Source organism: Hirundo rustica, chromosome 2, assembly GCF_015227805.2.
Source record: "Hirundo rustica isolate bHirRus1 chromosome 2, bHirRus1.pri.v3, whole genome shotgun sequence".
NCBI lineage: Eukaryota > Metazoa > Chordata > Aves > Passeriformes > Hirundinidae > Hirundo > Hirundo rustica.
In genome coordinates this window covers 27,375,265-27,392,923 of record NC_053451.1, presented here as the reverse complement: position 1 = coordinate 27,392,923, position 17,659 = coordinate 27,375,265, and the positions used below count along the sequence as shown (strand labels likewise).

The 17,659-nt window shown below is 36.0% G+C and overlaps 1 protein-coding gene across 1 annotated transcript in view; it reads left to right on the top strand.

Annotated features, from left to right (window-relative positions):
* The window catches only part of SPAG17 (sperm associated antigen 17), a 91,047-nt gene that overhangs the window by 49,022 nt on the left and 24,366 nt on the right, over positions 1–17,659 (top strand). The window contains exons 18-26 of the mRNA XM_058419492.1: positions 1,817–1,896; positions 3,525–3,607; positions 4,901–5,137; positions 6,399–6,510; positions 7,074–7,199; positions 9,177–9,290; positions 11,638–11,867; positions 14,320–14,440; positions 16,254–16,582. Coding sequence (XP_058275475.1) covers positions 1,817–1,896; positions 3,525–3,607; positions 4,901–5,137; positions 6,399–6,510; positions 7,074–7,199; positions 9,177–9,290; positions 11,638–11,867; positions 14,320–14,440; positions 16,254–16,582 — 1,432 coding nt within the window. The remainder of the gene's footprint in view (positions 1–1,816; positions 1,897–3,524; positions 3,608–4,900; positions 5,138–6,398; positions 6,511–7,073; positions 7,200–9,176; positions 9,291–11,637; positions 11,868–14,319; positions 14,441–16,253; positions 16,583–17,659) is intronic.

Sequence of the window (17,659 nt, the reverse complement as noted above, 5' to 3'; positions counted from 1 at the left end):
AAATTCTCATGCAAAGAGGAAATTAAATTTCTGATGCTGCAGCAGCTTTTGCTCCTGGAGATCCCAGTTACCTTACTTCTTCTTTATTGATATCAGGTCCTGTAGTTCATGTAGAGATCTAAAAATTCAGAAATTATACTGTTTAAAGGATAGGCAGCAGGAGGCTGCATGTGAAATCGAATGGATGCCACTGATTAAGGGAATCCAAAGGCATGGACACATGTACCTGCAATGATAAGTGTGTATATAAAACATTTTAATTCTGGTTAGAATTAGCCACTCTATCAGGAAGCCAAATGAATTCAGGCATTATCAAAATCATTATTTTGCTCAAAGTTAATCTTAATGACATTTGTTTATAGTTTCATAGTAAACACATTATACAAGTTACTGGAAAAGAATAATCCTTTCTAAGAAATGCTTCTGAGTCAGACACTGGCAGTTGTGACATCAGAATACATATTAATAGAATGTGTATTTTAGACTTCGAATGACTGTTTCATTGCCCTAAAATATTTTCCACACGAATAGTCTCTTTTTTATTTATAACATATATTCATCTTCAAGGTATTCCAGTACTGGCAACTCTATATTCCAGACTAGTTTTGCCTTTTGTTTTCAACACCATATCTTTTTATAGCTTGTACACTTTTCTGCAGATGTGAACAAATAACCTTCTCCCTACTGAGTATATATATGATCAACAATTTCTCCATGCAAGTTTCCCAAAGCAAACTTCACCTACATTGCAGAAGCTGGGAGAGACTGGTGTATCTTGAAGCTGTACCTGAACTGTGTATTCCAGCCTGTGTACATGACCTGCATATTAATTCTCTTGGATATATTGCTGCAATAAGAACTTTAAAACTGACAAGAGGTCAAGAATTGATTGTCTTGTCTACATGTTCATACCCAAAAGCCTCAACTCCAGACAGAGATTTTGAATACAATTGAATCATCTTGAACTTGTAAATAAAATATATCATGAAGATTCAGCAACTGAATCTGATGCATTCTTCAAAAGCTGCTTTCAATTTTGCACACATGAAGAATTTTGCTTACAAGAATTATGATAAAACTCTGAATGAGGGGTTGAGTGGCAGGTGCATGTAAGATTCCCAGGCTTCCTCCTTTCTTGAAAGCAATGAGCTACTTTAGCAGTCACTTCAGACACCTTTGGAAGATGAGACAATACAACTGCAGATGCCAGCAGCAAACTCTGGATCAGTTTGTCATTCAGTTCTCACTTCAATCTAATTGTTACTTGTGAGTATTCCTAATTCATGGCAGGTTATGGTACACTGATTCTCTCATCTGCACTTGGATGACCATTTCCAGACACCTTTCTTGTCACATCGATAAAGAGCTTGTATTACGTATAATAACACTTCAGTTTCTGAACAAACAATTGAAGCATATTCTAAAAATCAACATGAATCAAGAGCAACCAAGAAAATAATTTATTCAGTGGTAAAACAGTGAGGATGAGAATGAGTCTGAACCTTTTGGAACTGAATGCCTTGAAGGTTTCTGATTTCCTGGATTTTTCTTAAGCAGCAGGTGTTCTTTGGTAGACAAGTTTCTTACATTTCTTTGCAGAAAGTATAACCAAAATTCCAAGTGTAACATGTACTAAGCAAATACCAACCAGGCAAAAGTATCAGTTCTTGTAAAAACTGAGAGAAGTCCTGTCAAATACAAGTCTTGTCTCAAAGATTATAGATTAATACTTGAGAAGCCAAGGGATCTTGTTTGATCTGAAATCATATTAGTGAAAACCATGTTATGTTAAATAGAGGGATATTCTGTTTTTCAGGAGCTATCTTGAGCTGGTAGCCAACTCAATTGAAGATTGGGTGAAAGAGGAAGAAGCTAAATACCAAAAAGAGAAGATGGGTAAGGAAACAGAGTGTTTTACATTGGAAAAAGCCATGGCAGAAGGCCCTCTTGGACTGTTTGCCAGTGCTGCCAAAAAAAATGGCTTTGCTAAGAAAGCCAGAAATGGGTATATTTTTATTGTATTCTGTGAAATTAATTTTTCACTCTAAGTGCTGAGACACTGATTTTTTCAGAGCAGAATTGCATATGTTTTTTTCATAGGATGACCCTGTTTTTGACATCTATATAGGCATAAATATGTTTTGGAATTAATGAAATCTATATATTTACATATTCTGCATCTTTCTCTGTTCTGAAAACTGACACCTTTAGTATCAATTTACATTTTCAATAGCTGTGCTTATCTAATGAGATTAAGGATTACATACAATGTGAATCTGTTCAGATGACTGAACATATGAAGAGGTGAGCAGTAGTTAAAGCTGGCAACATGGTTCAGGAAAATTCCTTTTTAAAGGGCAGGATAAAAGATGGAAGTCAGAAGGTGTGGGCTAGAAGCTAAAACTGGAAACTTGAATTGACAAGACTGCAGAGCAAACTTGAATTACAATCAACATTTTGGGTAATGAAAATTGCAAGCTGTTGGTACAATAACTGTTCAGCATGCAGCAGAATCTGAAACCCCCTATTGACAAAAAAGAACTTTTGTCAAAATTGTCTACTTGTGTATTTAAATGGTATTAACAACGATTTGTTTACGTTTAACCGTTGCTTTTTTTTACCTTTTTTGAGAATGCACTTTGAAGCAGCCCTGGACTAGCAGTTAGCATTTACAAAAATAGAAACATAACTCCTCAACCCAGTTAACACCTCTGATTATAGTTTGGAAACTGAAAGTACAGTTACGACTACTAAATCATAATTTGTACATATCTAGCTGTCACAGGAGCTCGACTGAATCTTGCCCATGCAGTGCATTGTGACAGTTATGATTCATAGAGGAGGTCATTTGCTGGAAAGGATATAATCACCTCTAGCTGGAACACAGATGGACAACAGTGTCCTTAGGTGTTTTCAATTTCACCGAGGCTGCAATTTCTGCTTTATCATACAAAGCAATTTAACTACTAGTTTCTGATAGTGTACTTGAAATTATCTTTTCTACAAGGTAAATATGGTGTATCCAAGCATAGTAAAAAACTACACTTATAGAAGATACTCTTTTCATAAATCGTAGATCCTATAAAGCCATAACAGTAAACAAGGGTGAGTGTTTCTTTAGTGAAGGTTTGAAGTTTTAGATGGCATTTATTTGGGAGTTTTTGTCCCGAAAGGCTGCAATGTCTATGATTCTGGTATTGAGCTTTTTCTGGCTCAGTTAAAAACAAATTTACTGCCAAGATCAAAGCCTCCAATTGCAAGAAGCAGAGAGACAGTCTATACACATGTTGTTGATATATTATTTAGTGTATTTGGTCCCTAGTTATGAGAATCAAGTTTCTTCTAACCTAAACAGACTTTCTATTTTATTTCTAAATATATTTAAGGTTTGCTTTATTGTATCGTAATGCTTTCCCTATTTTTAAATATACATTTTTATTTACTTGCACATCTTTTTTTTTCCCCATTCTTATATATTTTCCTATATTTATAACCTCACTTATTCTCCCTTTCACTTTTCAAAGGCAGCACGTCCAAACCTGAGAATGTAACAGAGTCTCAATCCAAGAATGAAGAAAGTCTCGTTATCAGAGAAGACTCTCTAAAGGTGAGGCAAAAATATGTTTCCGAAATGGACTAGATAGCACCGCTTTTTTAGGAAAGTAAACCTTTGTTCTTTACATAGGCTTGACTGAGTCCTCTTAGTTTTTCTGCTCTTTGGGTTTTTTTGTGTATGTTATTTTCTTTTCTTTATTGATTGTGAGTCATTTTATGTTGTTTTCTTAAGGGAAGGCTGTTTGGAGTTAGACTAGGCATTCCAAAGCAGATTATAGTTGCAATACTAGGAAATGAAATGTAGTATGGCTATTATCCTACTATTTACTGAACTTTTCCAGTTTTAAAGGTATGAAAAGAAAAGATCCAGCTTCGTGGAAGTACTTGTGTACCCAACTGTCTTTCACTGTCTACAGCTCTTTGAAATTAAGGAATGTAAATATGGTACCTCAGAGTTCCCTTATGGCAGAGAATCCCATTTCATAGGTTTAGTCCATGACCATTCACTACAGATTAATTGACTTGCCCAGGTTTTCATTTCTGGCTGAGGTAGGGATTAAGCATACTGTTGTTTAGGTCTTAGCATTGGTACTGTCCATTAATCTGCACAAATCTAGTTTTATTGATATTGTATTCCCCTGCATTTTTTTTGACTCCTCAAAGACATATTATGTCTCATCTTCCTCACAGTGTGTAATGCTGTGCAATTCAAGTCCTGATATGGAAATGTAGATAGGAAATGAAGTTGACTGTCACAGCTCAATGGAGGCTAACACCTCACTTGTAACTCTCAATGCTTGCCATTTCTTCCCCAGAAATGCTTCTGCTTTCATATGTTTAGACTATGAAGTGCTACAAACCCCTAAAGACTCAGAAAATCCCAAATGTCTTCTGATAATTTTGGCATCAATCCCTCATTTCTCTTTCTGTAAAAATTAAAAATCATTTTAACTCACAGTTGCATTTGGGGAATAAACTAATACCAGTGCAAGAGATTAAGTAATTAAGTAATTAATACCAGTGCATTGTGGTTTGGTGGTAAACACTGTAGCAAAGTATTCAACAAAATCATTCTCCTGTGGCTGATTGTGTAAGACATGAATAATCACCTGATTCATCTCCTGTGGTCAACAATAGCTGCTGTTGAGGATTGAATGAATCAGTAATTTTATTCAAAATTTGGTGCATAATATTGTAAGACTTTTGACACATTTGGAAATGTGTCTTAGCTTAGAACTTCTGATTACTTTGGTTTTGTTTGCTTCTACTCTTTTCAGCATGCACATATGAAATATCTTGTAGTATAAGGATAAACCTGGTGCTTAATTCCTAATGTTGATTGTAGGCTTGGAAGAGGGAGCAGGACCGATTACGAGAGGAAGAGAAAAAAGAAAAGGAAGAAAAACTAGAAAAGGAAAGAAAATTGCCAAGTAAAAAGAAAGGACGGGATGTAAAAGATAAAGAAAGTAAGGAATCAAACAAAAAACCTCCCGAAGAGAAGTCTCAAAATGAGTCAACAAAAGCCCCTGAACTTGAGGAGGATCATAGCATTCCAGAACCATGTTCTGAGAAAGTTTATAAGGTAAAGAGTTGTATTATTATACCACATTAGAGAAGCACTAACTATATATAGAGTCAAGATTACATCAGAGCTATTATCTATTGTGAAATTTGAGTTCAGGGCAAATTAAGCCTAACTGGCTCTGCTCCATTGTTTTAGCAGCAGATCCTTTCCTAAAAGTTTTTTTAAGCAGTTCTTGATGTTCAAGATTATCCTACCCCAAATTATTTAATTTTTTTAGTGTAACATGATATGAACACGAACATAAGTTGATCATGTTGAGATTTTTGTGGGAGAGGATAGGAAAGGAGAACATAAGTCTTAACATAAGAACGTAAGTCCCATCTTCCATAGTAAGGAACGACTAGACCTAGTTGAACTTTTGACTGTCCACACTGGAAATCACTGTTTCTTACATTTCCTCTTTCAAAATTGATGTTCTTGAAGTACCCTAATCTAAAATACATATTTTTCCCGTGTTTCAGAAAATAACTCCATTGGCATGTGTGCAACATGAAATGTAGAGCTCAGCTCACCCCTGGGGATTCAGGCACATGAAATCTAAACTGTAATTGTGTTTTGTGTCCCTAGGAATCTCAGGAACTCCTGTCTAGACAGTTCAGTGGAGACAGCAGCTCCCCTTTTTCTGCCTGTTGCAATGAGGGAGCTCTTCACGAGTTTTGTTCAAACAGTTTTTCAGCAGTTTGCACCACCTTATATTTGCAGAGTCTGTCTTGCATCCAAAACTAGCATACTTCAATATAAATCAGTCTAAATTTGCTTAAGTACAGACTTCAGACTCAGAAATAAATGACATTTCAGTCTGAACTTACTTGAATACATAATTTTTGCCATCTTGTGGCACTCTGGAAGGCATAGCAATCTAATTAGATTTACAGTATCTGAATTCCAAAACCTAGAGGGTAGAAAGCTGACTCTTTACCTGCCCTTTATGTGATCCCATGGCATCGTACTTTGTCTCTTCGTACTTGATCAGAACTTTTCTCTCACACTGTATGTTAACCCACCAGTCTACTTGCTACTCTTCAGTTTCCATGATGGTTTTTCACATGTAACAATTTACTTCAGTTAGTAACTGGGAAATTATTTGCATATGACGATAGCATGCTAGATATTTGCTCAAGGTTTTATTACATTAGTTAAGTACCTAAGCATAGGTGTTGAGCAGTACAGTGTGATCCTGATGATCTGTCCTTCATTTACCTCTTTCACGTGCACTGCCTTTCTCATTTACAGATAATTTAAAACTTGTTTTTTCCAGTTTCATGGCTACAATACAGGGGAGGATATCATTCAAGTATCAGGAACCCATCAATATCTTTTCCCATCTGATGGAGGACAGATTCAAGTGGAGAAGATAGAGTTTGTAAAAAGTGATTCTTTATTTCTAGTTTGTAAAAAGTGATTCTTTGTTTCTGTATGCTTTTCTTTGACTCAGTGCAACTGGTAGAATACTTTCTTAATCCATAAATGCTTTTTCATGTCTCAGCACTAAATTTCAGTTAAAGAAATTCCATATTAGGCTCTATCACTACTAATCTTTACAGTTACCTGTAATATGTTAACAGTTGATAAATAAATAAAGTACCAGAAAACTAGAAATGCAGAAAAATCAGTTTGTATTTATTTGTTCAATGGCAACTGATGCATGATATTTCTAGAATGTTCAAATTATTTTTCTAGTCAAATGCAATATATCTAAGTAACAGATTCTTCTGCAGACTCGCAGATTTAATTATCAGGAAGTTTTTAAATATTTAGTCTAAATTTAGATAACCTTAATTCTGTCACCTTGGTTTTCTACTACATGATTCAGTCCAGTTATGAGCAATTTTCTTTTTTTGAGTGCTTTAAAATTGCAGGTGCACCATTTATTTGGGTGCAAATAAGTTCTGAAGCCTGGTGGAAGCAATAATAGTATTCCATTGCTTTACAGAAACTTTGATAAAGGTGAAAGTCATAAAAGACAACCACAATTTCTTCATTCATATCACAGACCCCAAGGAAAACTTCAAAGAAGCTGAAGAGCAAGAAATTAATGAAGAACAGCAAATTGGATCAGGTCTGTGGATTGATGTCACTGATATAAAGAGTTAATAGCTTGGTATATTTAATAACTGGATGCAAAACTTATCAACTAACAGAAAATACATTGTTACTAATGGAAGAGAGTAGGAAAAGTCAGTGTTTCATAAAACAAAGTGAAAATCCAGTTGGCTGACTTAAGCACTGTACACAGAGGTCTTAGCAAGATGTAGAAGCACAGTGCAGGTCAACATGTGCAAACCAATCTCTTTTCCAAAGCGAGGAAATCACCATTCCTTAAGAAAATAGTTTTCTTCTTTAGTGGTAGACTCATTCAGATCTTAAAGTGGCCTGAGAAAGCCTAAGAAGATGAAAACTGAATCCTGTCTATTGTGACCAAAGTAAATATCTGCTCTTGGAAAGGAAGGTTTCCCCTTTTGATGTGGACCTCCTTTTCTGGGTCAGATGACACAGCACTACTGCCTCCTCAAGACCTTTGCTTTGAAAACAGATCTTTCTGCAATTCAGCAGCTTCAACAGTTGGTTGAAATACTGTTAATACTCAGAAAGCATTGAATCCAAATCCTTTCTGAACCCAGGTGAGAGTGTTTCCAAGAAGGAACCCAGTTTGTAATAATTTGTCTATGTTTGCTAAAAGCATTATGGAATTGCTGTCACCAAACTGAAGAGTATTGGGAAAGAATAACTTAGACATATTAGCTCTTTTCATCTTCATCAGTGTTAGAAAGCATCCTGCTTTTGATTCTCCCCTTGGCTTGCCAGCAGTGTAATTGTAGGCTGTCTTAATACAAACTTTGCATCCCTTCCACAGACAAGATTTTTTTTTTGTCTGCACTGACAGCTGGTCTGTATCATTCTGTGGTCTGCCAGACAGTACTGGCAGTCATCAGTGTGAGTATCTGAGACAAGCTGTATTCACTGGGCACAAGTACGAGGCTTTCCTCCCATATAAACAGGAGCACCTTATAGAAAGGCAGTAGGGAAGATAAGAATCAATCCACTCTGATACTTGACAGTGGCTGGATGGTATACGATGGTTAACTTGTAAAGCAGTCTAAACTCCAAACCAGCACCCTACAGGTAGTATTCAGCAATAAGCATTGCAATGACAGACAAGAAAGAGGAGCAGACAAGGTCTCAGTATGTGTCCCATGTTGATGAGTTGGGGAGATGGCTTGGCCTGCCTTAACCTTCTTTTGTAGTCTTCTCTGCTACTCCTCACAGTTTGAAGAAGCTGTTCCCCTTATGGGAAATCCCAGGTTTACCAACAGAACATCTCTTTAAGGCAGTTGCAGCTGAAGTAGAGGCAAGGTAGGATCCAGTGTCTGGGAGATGTATCTTGCCTAGTTCATGTTATTTTCACCATGACATACTCCTCACATAATACCTTGATCTGCACCTCTATGACAGTTTGACTCCTGATCCACTTTTACAAATCCCAGACCTGTCTTTGGAAGTAATTTCTCAGCTTTTTGTCCTTTCTTTTACTTTCTCCACATAGAATCATAGAATATTCTGAGTTGGAAGGGACCCTCGGGGATAATCAAAGTTCAGCTCCTGTCCCTGTGACAGCATGTGAGGGACAGTGATTTTTATTAGTGCATAGGCCACGTGCAAAAGAAATGGACAGTTTAACATTTTTGTCAGCCAAGAAACAAGGATCCATAACTCCAGAAGTAGGTTCCTTTGCTGCTTAAATTCCGTAAGACTCTACACTGGTTGTTGCTATTAAACCTGTTTTTACACACCTAGCTAATTAGAATGCTATTTCTGGGTAAAAAAAACCCACAGGTGTATTGCACAAAACTGACTGTTTTATAGTAACCTATGAATGGAATGTTGGTTTTCCCTGCCCTATTTAGTCTATTTCGGTTAGTCATCCTCACTGTGGTTCCTCTTTTCCCACCAGCCATTGGTTTACAAGTCAGGTGGTTCTGGTATGTGTTGCTATCTTAATTTTTTTTTTTTTTTTTTTTTTTTTTTTCCCCTAAAGGAGAATTGAAAAATCAAAAGAAAGTTGTGAGCAAGTTTGGATCTTTTTCAGCCACCTTGGAAAATGGAATCCAGCTGTCCTTGAGCTATTATGGACCTACAGGGGAGACAGCAGGTAAAGTAAGCAAATAGAATGGGATATTTGAGAACCATAGGGACATTTTTTCCTTTTTTTTCCCCCTTCATATACTCCTTAACCCAATAATTTGTTGCATACAATTCTGCCTTTCTCAGCAGCTGTTACTACATGGTAGAGAATTTTTAGCAAGGCTCAAAATGAGATTACATTGTCAAAAAATATTCTGTGATTCAATTTTCAAAATGGAGGGAGGTCTCCAAGCTTTTCTGCTTACTGTGAAAACAGAGCCGTGCAAGTATTGTTATTAAGTAGCCCAGCAAAATCAGCCAATTAATTTGAGCCAAAGAAAATGTGATTTGCTGAGGAGTCTTCTTGGTTTTCCAAGAAATAATATTTTTGTAAACTTATATAGGCGATTATGGAACTTTCATTTTACTTTAGGAGTTGGACTTTAGGTTACAGTTGTGCAGATAAATGAGGGATTTCTCTCAGCCCTTCAATAAACACATTCACCAACTGGAAGCAATTGCTTCAGAAAACCACAGTGAAAACAGTGTCTGCTTTTACCAAGAGCTTTTTGTTTCCATTACATTTGAAAGGCCACTGAAATCATCTTATGGATAAAAGTGAAACCCTTCTCTGATCAGAAAATAGTTCCAGCATTTTTCAGCTCTTAAAATATGAAAACATTTAATTGAATGCATCTTTGTGTGGACTGTGGTAAACCATTCAACTCAGTTTTAATTGTTCAAATATATTTTACAAATTAATTGCTAAAAAAGGACTTTTTAGACTTGGGCCAAGAGAGCATTCACAATAGTGGCTTGCAAAGACTTGGATTTTGGCATAAAAGAGAGACATGTCTGGTTAAACACCTACATGTCAGCTGTGATGTTTAGGCTTTTTCACACTCACCATAATGATCCTATTCTACATTAGAATAATCCTTGCCATGTTGAGCTTTACAGCACTGCTAACTGGCATTCTTTGCTTGCAGTTTTTCCGTGATCATTTGCTTATGCCAAATTCCCGTGGGTCTTTGTATCATAAGGGCTCAGAAAAATTCTGACCAGAAATACTCTCTTATATGATTCTTCTGTGCCATCCACCCCTAATGCAGAATGGTATACCAAGAAATCTGCAGTTTCTCTCCACCGATCAGTTGAATTGTGTGCAAATTACCCTTTTTCTCTGAAGTACTGAAATAGTTTTCTGGAAATAACCTAATTCTCATTTTTCTTACTGTTTTTCACACTTCATCTATTTAATTCTCCTTTTAGGGAAGCTAATGTGACAAAAAGCCTCAAGTAGTTTTTCAGCTTTATACAACTTCTTTTGAGGGGGAGGAAATGTTAATATTTCTTCAAGTCTTGAATTATTCTTTGTTTTCTCCAGCATTATCAAAGGTTAACTTCAGATCATTTATGTTAGAAATAATCTCACTGTCTCTTTGTGAATCTGGGACTGCTTGAGCACCAGCAGGGCTTTTGATTCTGGGTACTATAGAACCTCTGCACCTGCTCTTTATGTCTTGACAAAATTATGAGAGTGAAATTCCAAGTCCTAAACATGTGAATGTGTGTATAAAAGAAGGGAAACCTTCCTTAACAGTCAGTCCTCTGGAATTTCACATCTATCTCAAGATTTCTAAATGACCTTTATTTCAGTCTTGACAATCCACTCCTTTTCATTGTTACCCTCAGACATCATGTTCTCATTTTTGGGGGCAACCAAAATAAAAGCATAGGTGAAATTCCTGTGAAAGTGAAATGTCAGTTTGTTGAAATAATTACAGAAAATGTAAGTTTGTATTTCTTTTATTTTCAAGAAATTGCTTTGAAAGGCAGCATGACTACGTCCTGTTGACATGCCTAATAGACTGTCCTAATCCTTGGCTTCAAGAATTGCAAGAGCCTTATCAAGTCTCGATCATTAGAATCTTTCTGAAGAATTATAGTAAAATAGACCTATGTTGTACAAAATTTCTAGAGTCATTCTGTGCTGGATCAGCCCATAATAAAGCATAACACAGTGATCATTTACTATATACTAGATTCAGAATGTCTCCACTTCTAAGTTTTCTGGAGGAAAAAGAGAATTTTTAAATCGTATTTTTTTTATTTTTGATGTGACAACCAAGTGACAACTTGTGGGAAGCAATAGTTTCAAGATGTCATTTAGACTATTAAGTTGTCAGTCTGTGCAAAGATTTTCTAAATACTCTTATATATTTAGTCCCTCTATCTGAAATAACAAACTCCCCATTGAGGTTATTATTTCTAAGGTAAAATTTAGTGTATAAAATCTTTTTAAAACATAAAATGTGGCCATCTACATTTATAAAATTTAATTACATTGAAAATATTGCTTTTCCCTTCCTTAGATGATGAAACAGGTCTTGTCTTAGCAAGAATTCTGAACATCCCTTCTGTTCATCTTCCGACCGTAATTCCGACAACAGTTTCTCCTATTACACTGATGCCAGCTCCAGGGAAAAGAGATAAGTCTGACAGAAGAAAATCAGGAAAAGCTTCTTCCAAAGCTTCTTCCAAAGGAAACCATAACAAACTAGCCCCTTCATCACCCGATCACCTGGTACAGCAAGAAAAAAAGGTGAGAGAAGAGACAACATCCAATCCAAAGAAACAAACAAAAATTCAAATGCATGAACTTCTGTAAAAGAAACATATATTCTTCTCAGAGGGGTTTAAGCTTTGCCTTTACAAATGCCTAACAATCTCTGGTGCTCTTAAGGATATGTTTTACTCTTTCAGTTGTTCTCAGATGTACATATTGGCAGCTGTTAATGAACTTAGTCTTTATGGCTCCATGATGTGAAGCACAGTGGCCCACATACTTTTGTCAATTTTGGCTTTACAGTCACAGTTGTTACACTGCAGTTGATCAGGGGGCTGGAGCACCTCCCCTGCAAAGACAAACTGAAACACTTGGGGTTGTTCTGCCTGGAGAAGAGAACAGTCCAGAAAGACCTTAGAATGCTCCTTCCAGTATCTAAGTGAGGCTACAGCAGAGCTGGAGGGGGATTTTTTTACCAGAGCATGTAGTGACAGAACAAGGGGAAATGGCTTTAAACTGGAAGATTAAGATTAAATATTAGGGAGAAACTCTTTACTGTGAAGGTGGTTAAGGCACTGGAACAGATACCCAGGGCGGCTGAGGATGCCCCATCCTTGGAAGTGTTCAAATCCAGGCTGGATGGGACTTTGAGCACCCAGGTCTAGTGGAAATTATCCCTGTCCATGGAAGGGGGTTGGGACTTGACAATATTTAAGGTCACTTCCAATCTGAACCATTCTATGATTATTAATATCTCAGCCACAAGATCTGCTAAACTTTTAGTTTAACCAAGTAGAACTTTTTTGTGCTTCCCAAAACCCATATTTAAAAAACAAAACAAAACAAACAAAACAAAACAAACAAACAAACAAACAAACAACAAAAAAAAACAACCACAACTGAAGACAGTTTTTCAGAATCTTGCTCTGTTATTTGGTCTTTCCAGCTGATAACAAGCCAGGGACCAGCAATTTGAGAACATTACTTTTTCCTTTAACTGAAGTATTTCTATCACAGTACAGGTCTTTGGAAAGGATGAATGAGTCTTTGGAAAGCAGATTCTGAATTTCTATTCTGAAGTAGGTTTTAGTACCTCATGGCTGAAGTAACACTGTGGCTGTTGTTTCAAAACAGATTCTGTGCATATCCACAAAAAGGGCTCCTTACTTAATTTCAGCATGGAAAGTGGTGTAAGGAGTTGCCAAACAGCACTCAGCAAAACATACAGCAATTGTGTAGCACAAACCCTATAGAAAAATGGACTATAGAAAAATATAATTTAAAATCTGTCAGGATGACTTCTAAACCGAAAGGCTTTAAACTATTTGGCTTGGACTTACTTTGGTTGGAGAGTATCTATATTAGTGCGTACTGCACCTGTCTGTATAAGTCTGCAAGTATTTCGGAGAACAGGATTAGAATCCAAATCCGACTTGATAAATTCACATGGTCTGTAAAATAGGATGCAATTCAGTAAGAGTAAGAGGTGGGTTCTACAATTACATATAAATAATCAGTATATATCTACAGAACGGGTAACAGTTGTGTCAGTGACCGTTGTATAAAGGTCTGAGAGTTGCCATGGATCACAGGCTATCCGTAAGTCAACAATGCCATCTTCCTGTGAGAAGGGCAAAGACCTGAATAGAGAGGAGTGTAGCCTGCTAAATATGTGAAGTTATTTTTCTTTTAGGGCTGGTAGAGTCTCAGTTGGAGTATTGTGTCCAGTTATGGATGCTGAACTGCAAGAAAAATATGGGGCCACACTGAAAATTTTAAGGGAAGCATGAAGAAAGATTTCAGGTCTAGAAAACTTAACCAGTGGGAAAGATTTAAAAGAATTGGTTTAGGTTTGTTTGATCTTGAGTTGAGAGACAAAATAGCCTCCTGTAAAGACCTAAAAACTTAATTATTGTTTTTACCATTAGACAGAGAGAAGTAGACGACAACTGGGGGTTACTTCTGCTCTGTTCTGTGACTTCTACCTCATGATGCTGTGACTGCAATCTTAGGGTATTGAGCGTAGCCTTAATTACCAGTAATATTATGTAAGTTAAATGTAAAATATTCAGAATCCTTTATGCTGAAAAACAGGTGGCAAAATATCTGCCATTTCCTCCCTATATTTCTATTACTAAAAAGCAAGAATATGGGATAATACCAGGACAAGTTCTCTCTGTTATCTATGTCTGCAACCCAAAACTTTTTCATCTTATGACTACTGGCATAGTGTAGTCCATTGTTACATAGGTTTTTGAGGGGATGATTCTTCAAGGTGAATGAAAGATGATAGCATAATCAAAGAAAACAACTAATGTTTCCACTTCTGAATCCATAAACTCTGAAAATGTTAAATGAGTGGTAGACAGCACTTAAAAAAAAAAAAGTATTGTTAAAAAGGGATCTGTACAGACTAAACCTGAACTCTATTTTTTTCTTTATTATTTTAAAATGTGGAATAAGACTTAATTAATTTTTCATTCTGTAGATGGAAAAGGAAGAACCAGTTCCCCAAACACAAGAGATATCAGATGCTCCTGCTTTTCCGAGTTTGAATGTTTCCTGTCCAAATGGACTTGTATTAACTTTCCTCAGGGAAAGGTTTCAAGGTGAGTTTTCTGAGACACTACAAAGTAAAGAATTTAGGAGAAGCTGAGACTATTATTAAATTAATTTCTTAATTATTTCTAAAATTATTTCTTCATGGATGGGTTTAGATATAACTCTAATGTTTTTAACATGTCAGAATGCTAAGTCTGTCATAATGTCTATTTAATAATATTTGCAACATGAATAATATTGTTTTATTCAAACAAATATAAAATCTAGAATCACAGGTTGTTGAACATAAAAGACTGAGGGCAAGGAAGCAGCAACCCTAAAAAGCCCTTAGGAGTCATGTTGGATAATCATTTGAATATGCATATTGATTGGAATACTAAAGAAAAACAAGCAAATTTAATAAATAAATACATATCTATTGAGGAGTCTTGAGTGATAGTGGGAAGTTGGTTACTTTACCTGTGTCTGCACTTTCTTTGAAAGTATATATGCTTAAGTCCCCAAGACAAAATGTTAATAATTTGAAAGATTCAGGGAAGAATGACAGGAATGATTAAATCAGAAGTTGTATCTTGTAATGAGCTCATTTCACCAGAGAACTCCATTGAATTACCAAAGAAAAGGTCAAAGGTGCCAGCCTGGAAGTACAAGGAAACAGAATTTTGGTGATAGCTTTGTAAACACAGTATACAAAGTTATTACAGTTTGGGGGGGCTTGACACTGAAAACTAGGACTTTATACTAGATTTAAGTTATACTCATTTGTAAGAATGTTACACTCATGAATGGTAAGAATTATTAACAAAACTAAACAAGGCTGTGACGGAGTCTCTGCTATTGGTTGTTTTACAATCGGGGTTTTGTTGCTTTTCTAAAAGATGCAATCAGTTTCAAAGAGGAATTATTTCACAGAAGTCTTTTGGTTTATACTATCCAGTTCATAGAGAGAAAACACTCACAATAAATCTTTCTGTCCTTATTATGGGATTTCCTTTAGAAGTATGGTAGGGTATATAGATACTTTAGAGCTTCTGTGCCTGACAAATATTCTGCAATAATTATTTTTTCCAGTGTTTTTGAAAATCATTGTTAAGTTCATCTTTGCGTATTGTAAACTGTAGTAAATCTTGAGGTTTTTTTAGGCATGCTGTTAGGTTTTGAAGCAGACAAATGTGAATTTTGTTGTCATCTAATTAGTTATAAAAACAGCCACGTACAGATGTCATTTAATACCTATGTACAACAAATCTGTACAGCCCAGTAAATGCACTCTGATTAATCTGGTATGAAGTAAAGAACATGCAGAGTGTTCTCAAACATACATAGCTTGGCAAGAAGCATAAGTTGAAATGCTGAGTAGCTGACGTGAACAGAGAAATTATAGACACTCACTTGAAGTCTCTCAATAAAATCACCATAATTAAACCCCATAGCACACTCAAAACACTGCCATCATTTAATCTAAGAAACTTACTTGCTCAAGCAGACAGAACATATTACTTGGGTTTCGATACAAATTCAAACTTGATGAAACTCAGTTGGGTGAATTTTTTTCACCTGATGTTAGTCTTCCAAAAGTTTGGCATCCATAATAAATCCATCTTCGAATTTCCCTTGTTTTCAATTGGAAAGACAAGCCACCTTCACAAGAGGATGCAGAATTTCTGAGTAGGTAACTGTTTTGAACTTTCTCTAAAATCAGAGTCTATCTTTTACTCTGTGGATCATTGATTCAGCCAAGGAGAGTTAGTCTTACACTGCTAAAGTTGTATCTCTTCCGTCGACACCATGATGCTGGGTGTGTAACACTGTTTGAAATGTGTGCTATGCAGTATTAAGTGATTCAAGGTTTGCTTTCAGATTTGAAAGGTGAAGCCACTGCCACTGAAGCAGGGAAAGAGATGGTAGAGGAAAGTGAGGCCAAAGCAGATGAAGGAGAGGAGGAAGAGGTTGTGCAAAATGGAGAGGAGGAACATCAGGTTACTGAAGGTGAAAAAAAGCATGAAGATACCAAAAGTGGACAGGCTGAGCAGCCTGCTGTGGACATTATGGTTAGACAGAGTTATCCCCAAATGGTAAAGAACTCACATCTTTATTCACCTCCGTCAAGGCAAGCAGAACAAGAGGTGTCAAGAGTCATCACTAGTCAAGGAACTGTCATAAAGTACCTGATGGATGGATCTACCCAGGTATACTCAGCAGAGTACAATTTAATACAATTTAGTACAAGCAGTACAATTTAGTACATTTCAATGTGATGGAAGGAGATCACCCTTAAACTTGTTTTTGTCTACTGAGATCGAGAAGTGTGCAGTTTGTAGATGAAGGAGTTAAGTAATACTGAATTATCCTGCCATATCAAGACTAAAATACTCTTGGCTTTGTTGAGAGTCAGAGCTTAGGGAGATTTAGGTATGAAAATTTCAGGCACAAGAAGATTTTAAATAACTTTGTGATTAGGAAATAGCTGAATATGGTTCAGAGAACTACATTCCTAAACTTAAGCTTCTGAAGTGTGGATTAGTTCAGCTTTGAATATTTTTGGCAAAATGAAAGCATTCATATATTTTTTTCAGTTTAAACACTCATATAGGATCCAGAAAAGACCTGAACTCTTCTTCAGTCCTGCAGATACCTTTACGTATCCTAAATTTTCAGGGGAAAAAGTCTGTGTATTCCTAAGTACCCACTTTGTTTATACCTATTTCGGTTGTCTAGAACTTTGGTACAGTTTAGGTGGTATAGGCTATCTTTACAAATACTGTAAACAACTTTTTTTTTTTTTTAACTGTAAGACTCTATATGTAGTTAGCAAACAGGTGAAAAGAGGAGCCATCTAATTTGACTCAGAATCTGTCAAAATAATTCCTTTTTTTCTGAATTTCTTTTTCCTGTCTAAATAGACTACAATGCCTAGTGTAAGTTCTTTACATTTATTCATCACACTAGATGTTAAAACATTTAGCCAGGATTCCTGAGAAATATATCCATTTCAGAAACAAGCAGGGAAACTAGCTGCCGTACATCTGTATACTCTCAACATACTATTTTCTGATGGAAAAACGTAGATCTTATGTGCCTAGCATGATTTTACCGCAGTCTTTGTTTTAAAAGGTTGAGTACATCCTTCTTAATATCAACTTAATGTCTGTGAATCACCAGAAATTTATTGTGTATGATAAGCACTCAAAAAAGTAGAAATATTTAATTCCTTACAGTAACAATTTCAAGAGTTGTTTCTATATGTTATCTATTTCTTTTCTACA